This window comes from Parasteatoda tepidariorum, unplaced genomic scaffold (genome assembly GCF_043381705.1).
Source record: "Parasteatoda tepidariorum isolate YZ-2023 unplaced genomic scaffold, CAS_Ptep_4.0 HiC_scaffold_1876, whole genome shotgun sequence".
NCBI lineage: Eukaryota > Metazoa > Arthropoda > Arachnida > Araneae > Theridiidae > Parasteatoda > Parasteatoda tepidariorum.
In genome coordinates, this window is record NW_027261486.1 from 1 (window position 1) to 9,888 (window position 9,888).

General features: G+C 27.4%; 1 protein-coding gene across 1 annotated transcript; it reads left to right on the plus strand.

The window, feature by feature from the left end:
* Positions 1 to 160: 160 nt before the first annotated feature.
* On the plus strand, positions 161 to 9,171 carry LOC122272998 (ERI1 exoribonuclease 3-like). Its single transcript, XM_043057044.2, has 5 exons — positions 161 to 871; positions 2,021 to 2,137; positions 4,455 to 4,514; positions 8,157 to 8,248; positions 9,051 to 9,171. Exons 1-5 carry the CDS (start codon positions 593 to 595, stop codon positions 9,154 to 9,156), a joined length of 654 nt encoding a protein of 217 aa, XP_042912978.1. The 5' UTR covers positions 161 to 592; the 3' UTR covers positions 9,157 to 9,171.
* The last annotated feature ends 717 nt before the right edge of the window (positions 9,172 to 9,888 follow it).

Consider the following 9,888-nt stretch of genomic DNA (forward strand, 5'->3'; position numbering starts at 1 on the left):
AGCTATTCTGAGAAAACGTAAGGAGCATTCTCATTGCCTGCGAATTAATTTTTTTTTTGCATCTAACAGAAAACATGATCGGGGAAATTTATTCACTTGCGAAAAACTCATGCAAAAAGAGAAGAAAAAAAGATTACAAGCTGGGAAAAAGTTTCCTTAAAACTCGAATACAAAATGTGACACCATGTTAAAGATGGACACACATAAGAAGCTACATATGTTCGAAAAACAATGGTTTTGAGGAGTAAGCATTCTTTTGAAACCAGTTGTTGACATGGATTGAATGCATCGATTCTCATTTTTCAGTTGTTGTTTACATCATTTAATTGAGATTTAAATATTAGTGCATTATGAAAATCCACCTTTAGCTTAGCAGAAATAGGTAGTTAAAGGCGTTTAAAGTTATTAAATAAGTAAACAACACTTTTAGTTCGTTTTCATTTCGAAAATTTTTTGGAAGAAGAAATGAAAGTGTTCAAGTTCTTTTTTAATAAATTTAAGCGTTAAATCAAACGTGTGAAATAGCAACACACTGATTTTTTTATTTTCAGAATCTGGCTGCATTAACAAAGTTTAAACTTTAAAAAAAAATATGTTTTCGCGATTTGGTTTATGTGGAAGATCAAATTGTAGCTATATTATTTATCGTAACATAAATTATCGCTCCAAAGCTCGATTCAAAAAACCATTTCTAAGAAATGAAAATCAAGAATTTAAAATTCACAAACCGAAAAGGACTTTCCCTTTGTTTATTGATCAACATTTGAAACTGGCACCCAAAGTTAAGAGTATGCCAGAGCAAAAATTTGATTTTTTCCTAGTTTTAGATTTCGAAGCAACATGTGACTCTCCTGTAAATGTGGAACCGCCCGTTAGTATAATATGTCAATGAATTTGTCTTTTAATTATTTTTGTTTGTAAATACCTTATCTATAAAACTTAGATTCAATCACCTGTTCTATCAATAATTTTTTATCACCTTAACTGTGAAATCGAATATCAAGCTTTAGGTTAGGCACGAAGTAAAATTTTAAAGGGGATATTTCCGGATCATGATCTGTCTCGCCAACTACAATTTCCAAAATGCCAAATAGATTTTAAATTAGCAAATTTTTAAAAAAAAAAAAACATGTAGATGTTTATTGGGGGGTGGTTACTAGTTATACTTTTTGAGTAGGTCCCTTTCTGTGACGGTTTTTTTAGTTTCTCCCTGGCCACTGCCCGGAAGTTACCAAGACTTGGCGATTATTCTGCCACAGATCACGATACGGAAATCTCCCCATTTTAAATTCTTTCGTTATTAAATGACAAACTAGGAAGATCGTCTTGGTTAACTAAACTTTTATAAATGCTCTGAAAACTAATTTTTTTAAAATTATGATCTTTATTCACAAATTTAAATAAACAGAGAAGGTTTAAAAAAAAAAAACAAATTATTTTGTATAACTTGTAAATATAACTTTTTCTGTTTCTGTAGAATTTCTATGTGATGACATGCTGAGAAGATTAACCCTTTAAACATTAAAAATTTACTTAAATTTTTGTGCTATACTATTTTCCCATTGATATACCTGAGAAAACTGATCTTCAGGTGATCAGTTTACTCCAGGATTTTCGGAAAAAACCGAGACTGACGCTCAAAAGATTATGCAGTTTATTTCTGTCTTATATACTTAAACTTACTAATACTTAAAGTTTGAACGGATTGTTTACATTGGTATCTCTTTCATCAACAAAGGGGTTATGTATCTAAATCTAGCTTAGATTTTTATGCTTTAGCCTTAGATTTTTTTTTAAATGTATGCTTTAGTTACTGCAACTTTTATTTTAATTGGCCGTTAACAGATTTATTAGCAACTCTTTTACTTTCCAAAAAGGTTATGTAATTTAATTAAGTTTTTGGAATTTTTCCCTAGTTAATAAAACATTGAAGTTTAAATCATGCCTATCTTCATGTAATCTTTAAAATATTTTTTTGTAGAAAAATAATTGATGATTGAGTTGTTCAAATTCTTTTCAGGAAATTATTGAATTTCCAGTTTTAAAAGTAAATGGAATTACTTTCAACATAGAATCAACTTTTCATTCCTATGTCAAACCAGAAATAAATCCTGAGCTATCATCTTTCTGTACTGAAGTAAGTTGTATAATTTATTTGTATATTAAGTTATATATGAGATTTATGTTACATTGTATTTGTTTGTCACTTATTAGTTCAGTTGTGTAATTTTTTGTATGTTGTAGAAGTAATGTATTTTTATATAATTTATATCAATCAAGTTGTATAATTTACTTAAATATTTCTTGCCAAAGTAAATATTTTGTTTCTAAAATTATAATTTAGAAGGATACTCGAATCAAAAGATGTGATATTATTTTTCGGCAAAAACTATGGAGTATGTTAGTTATTCTGACAATATTAGTGATATTTAACTTTTATAAACAAAATTAGGCAGTATCATTTGTATGTTGGAGATAATCACAGATATAGTTTGTCTACGATAAGAACTCCCCCCCGCCACAAAGTCTGAAGCTGTCTACTGCTATGGAAACGAGAATAGCGCATTTCAGGGAGGGTAGCTTCTCTTCCTTCTAAGGCTAACACAATTGACTGAAGAAAATATTCCCTTTCTCTCGCCAACCTGAGCCAAAACCTGTCCGAAACAGTGACCCCACACCCCTACTTGAAATAGTTACACCTTGTTACCATAGTCACTGTCATGAGTCCTGATGAATGGCTAGGGGTGTTCTTACTTTAGACCAGGGCTCGTGATTTTTAAAAAAAAAATCAGAAGAATAAAGATTTTTTTAAAATTTAAATCAAATTTTTTTTATTTTTATTCTAATACACTGTAAGAACTTTGATTTATGATTAAAAAAGCTTTATAAATGTTTAAACGAAATGAAATTAATATTAAAACTATATTATAACAGTATTTTAGAAGCTCTAACTACTTATAAAAAATTTTCATTATAATATATAGCTTTGAATGCATTGCAACCATTTTGAAACAAATGCATGATTCAAATTTAAAGACTAGATGAAAAAGAGAATTTAAACCCTATTTTGGCATATTAGGGTAATTTCTTTTTAAGATAACCTCAAGCTTTAAAAATATACCTTTTCCATCAATAAAATATAATATAGATTTTAATTCCATGCTTTTTCAATCAAAAGGTAGAATGTTATTAAATTTTTTTTGTTTGTTTTCTGAAAACAGTTCATGTTTATTAATTACTTTCTACAGCTATGCAAGTCTATAATCTTTAATCTGTACTTTCAATCTCAAGAATCAAAAGATTTTTAAAAATATAATTTCAAATGTGTTGGAATTTAGCACACATCAAGAAGGAAAGTAATTTTGTTAACTAAAATTAATTAATGCAGCAATTTATTTAAAATAAATTTTAAAACTAAGAAAAGAAAATAATAAAAGTATCAATAATTTAAAACACTGTTTTTTGACTTTTTAAATTAATGTATATATATAAAAATCAGTTGATCAATCAATGATTTTAAAAAAAAAAATCATTTGATTTAAATCGTGATTTAAATCAAACGTATTTTTATCAACAAACTCTGCTTCAGACTAACTATAGTAGCAGTCTTTTATTGGCAATCACATGTTAACATTAAAATAAGGTTGAAGCGAATCTTGCTCAATCATACAGGACTAACTTTGCTGGCTGTTTCTACCCTTCACTTCGTCTTTGCCGCAGATCTCTGAGCGCAAAATTATGTTCAAGAGGTTCCCAATGCAACATAACTAAAATAACCGTAGAAAATTTATTTTAAATTTTAAGAGTGCAATTTATTAAATGTCAAAATGTCCGGTATCCCTATTGCAGTCTATGAATTAAATATCTGGTGACATATCCGACCATGACCATCAAAGGTAAATAAAGATAATCTTTAATGTAAAGAAAGTGAAATTTGGTAAGTAGCATCACTTGTTTGGCATATTTTTAAAACTACTTATCACCTCAGCTTGCTGCAAAGTCTTTGAAATATTTTCTTATTTATCAAAGTGTCTTTAAACATTTAGAAACAAAGCATCATGTTCTTATTTGAATTTTGGAGAAAAAAATGATTTTATTTAATCATAATTTTGTTCTTATCTTGGAAACTAAAAAATTGGGGCAAATTTTGATAAGGCACACTTTTTCCAAAAGTGTAATTTTTACACCAATCTGTTCCTTAGTATAGTAGTTTTTTGGGAACAGTTTACACTAGAGGACAACACAATACATAGAGACATTATATTACATACATTTAATTCATGGTCTTTTCATCAAAAATGTTCTCATAAACAATTTAAGAAATGTAGCTTTATCATATTACCCCAAGCACTTTGAATATGTTTCCAAATAATATTTAGCTATTTCTTTTTAATATAATTTCTCTATTTCTTCTTACTAATATCTTTAACCCATTTTTTCATTGTCCTTTGTAGTTAACAGGCATAATTCAAGGTATGATTGATGACCAACCTTCATTCAATGTTGTTTTTGAAGTATGTATTAATTGAAAATGTATTTACTATAATAAATGAAATTTTTTTTAAGAATGATTTAATTGTAATTTTACTCATTAAATTGTTTAACTTTGCTTAAAATATTGTAATTGATTTGAAACTACAGTAGAGAACCATTTATCCGGTATCCAGATAACCGGGAAACCAGAAAACCGGGAAAAATTTTGCTCGATTTTCCCGCCATTTTGAAGTAGAAGGAAAAAAGCGGAAATTGAACTCATCCTTGAAGTTGAAGAGAGGAAAATGTAAGGAAGGGGAAAAAAAATTTCCCCGTTTACTCAGAGAAACGTCATTTCCTCCGTGACCTTGAAGGCAGGGAAGGGAGGATTGCTTTATTTTTTCCTTTAGGCCGTCAATCAAACTCAAGGGTGTGGCATGCTGATTTCGTTTTCTGCTTGATTTACGAGGGGGGTGGGGAAAATGCATTGCATGCATATCAGTGAACAGAAAAAGAAAAGAGAAAAATATATTTATTTGACATCGACTAATAAAAATAAAATCTTTTTCTTTTGAATAAATTCTCATTCTTTGGAAGAGCGGTATCAATTGCAAGTTTTTCTTGGTGTGGAATCACATCTGCTGTAATTAAAAATCTTGTTTTTATCAACAAAAAAAANAAGTTAGAACCTCTTAAGCACTTCTTGAGCACTCATGAAAGATTCTTAAACTCTTCATTTCTAAAAAAAATATAAGGGGATATTTCCTTATCGTTATCTGTAGGGCCAACTACAATCACCAAATCAAAGTGCCAAATAGATTTTGAACTTTAAAAAAACAAGTAGGTGCTTGCCTGGGGGTGGATACGATTCAAGTTGGTCACTTTCTGTGATTTTTCTTATTTTTAGTTTCTCTAAGGCCATTGCTCAATAGCCGCCAAAACTTGGCGATTATTCTGCAACAGATCACGATACAGAAATCTTTCCAAATATGATTAGGATATGTGCATGAGGGTTCGATAAAACATCGATTAACGACACTTTTTGGTCGATCCAGAAAACCGGGAAATTCAGATATCCGGGATAGCGATGGTCCCGAGCATCCCGGATAATTGGTTCTCTACTGTACTTTCATATGTTTGTATAAGTCACCACATTTTAAAAGTTTTTTTTTTTTTGAAGTTTATGTGTGTTTAGTTAATAACTGTTTTTAAATCATATTTTAATTATTGACTTAAAGTATTATAATTTTAAGTATTGAGTTAAAGTACAATTTAAACTCAAACGTTTTTGTAATTTGAGTTACAGTGTGTTCTTAATGTTAATATAGCTTTTTGTTTTAATTTTTTAGTTCATTGGTTTGTAATTTTTTTTCCCATTTTAGAAAAGGGTATCAAATCTACTTAAATAAATTATTTTCTGTAATGTTGATATAGTTTCGAATCTGCAAACTAATAATTTTCATTCAAAATTTGTGATACGCAATGTTTTCCATAATTAATTAGGGACTTGATGTTGTTATTTTGTTATTAATATCTTTTACAGTTTTATTATATGACATAAGTTGCACCTAGAATTCATTTAAGTAGAAAAAGGTACAAAATTATTCTAAGCCATTACTTTACCTTTTTCATATTCAAAAATATAAGCTGTAATTATGCATTTTTATAAGCATATTTACTTATATACTTTACTGACTTTTGAAATGTACTAATTCACTTCTGAAGAAGTTATTAATTCTTTTTCGTTCGTTGATTTCAATGAATGATCATTTATAAGTTAGAGCAAAATGTTCTTGAAATTTAAGCAAATATCAGCATTTTAAAATTATTTCTAAAATTTTGAAAACAAATTTTTTTAATTTACTTTTATGAGTTTTTAAATTTAAAGAAATTGGTGTATTAAACTGTGGTTTAATTTAATGTAAACAGTGAATAAATGACTTTCATTTAAAATATGCTGTGTTTTAGAGTATGACTGCAACTAAAAATACTAAAATTAAGAAAAAGTTACAACTGTATTAAAACCTTTCGTTTTTATTTACATTAAAATGCAACAGAAGTTTTCCTTCTTCTTCTTCTTGGGCACTTCAGCCTATGACAGGCCAAGGCCATCCCAATAAGTTTTTGTTATCTTGATCTATTCTGCGCCATGGCCTTCCAGTTAGTTATTCCTATTATCTTTAGGTCCCTCTCAACTGCGCCCAGTCACCTAGTCAGTAGACAACCCCTTTTTTTTGTACCTTCTGGTTTAAAAAAAGTTACTTTTTTTTGCTGGGTTTTGATCTTCACATCTATAAAGGTGTCCCAGCCATGGAATGCGATTGACTTTAATAACATGAACTATGTCTGGTTGTTTATACTTTTTATGTAATTCATGATTGTAAAGTGTGCACCATTTGTTATTCTCATAGACAGCACCAAAAATTCTGTTAAGTATCCCTCTCTCAAAAATCAGCAATTTGCTCTCCTCTTTATTGTTAAGAAACCAGAGTCTTTCTTTCTTTTTTATAAAAAAATTCAGTTTGGTTGTTACAATTAATGAGATCAATTTGAGTTAAACTCTTATTAGTTTATAGAGTTTTCTGAGTAATTTCATAATCAATCTATTTTAAAAAGTGTTTTTATCTGGCCTTTGCATGAGTTCTTGTTGTTTTGTACCTTCTGTTTAAAAAGCCAAAATAATTTTATATGTTTTTAAACAATGAGCTCTTATGTGTGTAGATAATAAGGACCATGACCTTTTTCAAAATTTTGAATTAGTTTTGAAATTATAAAACTTTAAAGCTTCCATTCCTCAAATGTTAAAATTTTATTATAGCATAATAACATATAAGCTTTCCTCTTTCAAACTCAATAAGCCATTTTCAAAGACAATACAAATTAAATATTTTATGCTGTGTTATTTTTTGGTTTGTTATGGTATGTTTGGTTTGTCTATGTTAAGTTTTCGTTATCAACAGAAAAATATAATTAAAATTTTATGTCGATGTATTTTGTAAACTAGACCACCTCTTAAAAAAGATGTGAAAACCTTTTTATTTCATTTCTTTATAATGGCATGTTGAGAAAGGGCGAAGGGGACAATGACCCAAGTCATGAAGCCTAAGGTGCAAAGGCCCTTGTCATCCTGTCTAAGGGGGCATCCATTCAATGACTATATAAATATTTAACTAGATTATTAATATTAATTTTGTTTAAAAATTAAATTTTTATTAGGTTACTACCTTAGGTTGAAGTATTTTATGAAAAATAATATGCGATTTTCAAGCAAAATAACTAGTGAGGTTTTAGGTAATTAAAATTTAATTCTTACATTTGAGAATATTTTGTTGGAATTAATATTTCTAAAGAATTTCATTTATGCATTTATAAAGTTTTTGTGCATGTGTATCCAGAAGTATAATTATTAATTTTCTCTCGTCTTCAAGGAATTTTCTGTAGACATTCAAATACTTTGTCATTCCACTATTTCTTAACAATGCTCTCAACCATAAAGTTGTTATTTTCAGAGGCAATTTTTGTTATCTATAATATGAACATTTTTAAGAATGATTTAATATTTATATTAATTCGTTTCCAATTTTATTATCTAAATTTTTATTTTATTTTTTATTGCATTGTAATTTGATTTTTTTAAAACCATCACTAATAAAAAATTGAACTATTTTATTTATTTTTTTCAGAAATTTTTAGATTGGATGAAGAAAGAAAATCTTTTAATGCCTGATGTTAAATTTGCTTTCGTAACGTGTGGTGATCCTGATCTTGATTACCTGTAATTTTTTATTATTTAAAGCATTTATTTATAATCATAACAGTATATCATTGAAACGTTTTTTAAGAAAAATGTTAAATTATTTAGTATAATGTTAAATTGGTATAAATGTTAAATTATTTAGTATAGTGTTAAATTGGTATAAATGTTAAATTATTTAGTATAATGTTAAATTGGTATAAATGTTAAATTATTTACTAATATTTTCATCTTTGCAGATTTTTTAAAACTGTTATGGAAAAAATATATTAGAAATTGACTTTTTATATTAAATTACCAGATTTTATATTAAATTATTTTCTATTGAAAATCCTTAATAACTAGTTTAATTTTTAAAAAAAAGTAGAAAATAAGCAAAATATTTAGCTGAAAAAGTGGTTTAACTTAAATTTTCAAGTGTTTTAAAACTAACATAAACACATTAAGCTGGTGTCTAGAAATTAAAAACTTCTTTGCACAAGACATAAAAATAAAGGTATGCTTAACTTTTGTACTTATAACAAAATTTTTGGACCTAATGTACTTGTTAATTAGCTTGTTATTTTACTTTAACTTAAATATTAAGCAGTACAGTAAAAAAGTATTTTTAAGGAGGAGATAAATTCTTGAATCAACAAAAGTGCTCAGAGTAAATTTTTAATTGAGTTTTCAAACAATTTTGAAATTTCAATTAAAGTAATGTCTAAAAAAATATTTTACTGAATTAAACCTGAGTTTAAAACACAATAATTCAGTTCAATTCAATTTAAAATACATTTCTTTTTTGAAATTCTGATAATCTAAAATTACTCTTATGTTTCAGCTTACCAGTACAGAGCAATATATCAGAATTCGAAGTGCCAGATTACATGCAACGATGGATTAATATAAAAAGAGTGAGTTTTTATTTGAGCATAAAAACTTATTAATTGCTAGGAATCTTGTGTGAGATTTGTATGCTTTAAAATTTTCATAGCATATTTTGATGAAATATTTTTTAAATGTTTTCCATTCATAACATGTGTAGATTTTTGATCTTAATATATTATTTTACATTTCATTTTCCTAATATATTTTAATTTTATATAAAAAATTAGGCATTTTGGATGATAACTAATTTTCAAATAAAGCTATTAAAGATTATATAAAAGGATTTAAACTTATGACTGATGCATTAATTGCCATTGTAAAAGTAGCTGAATATTTTTTTAAGAAGTCAGAGCTGTTTAGATTGTTTTTAAAAGTTAAGCTTATTCATACTGTTATTAAAATAGTTGTTGCTGTATTTATATGATTTATGCTATTTGTTAGTAAATACACTTTTATTTAGAAATAGAATTGTATTGTACTCTAATATCCATTATTTTTGTGTACTTCTGCCCAATGTCCTTTCTCGTTAAGTAGATGTCTGACTCTTGCAAATTCATTTTGAGGACTCTGAAGAAATATTTACCATGTGAAACTTTTGTCCGGCTTACCACCTTTTATTTTATCTCACTTTGATTTCAGCATATGCTCAAATACTACAATCAGGGGTCTGTCCAGGCCAAATTTACTACCGTTTAGAAATATTTTTTCATAAATTTTATTTTTGTATCCCATAAGAAACGATAAATCCATATTTTTACCATGTTTTTGTGTTGATTTTTAATATAATTTTT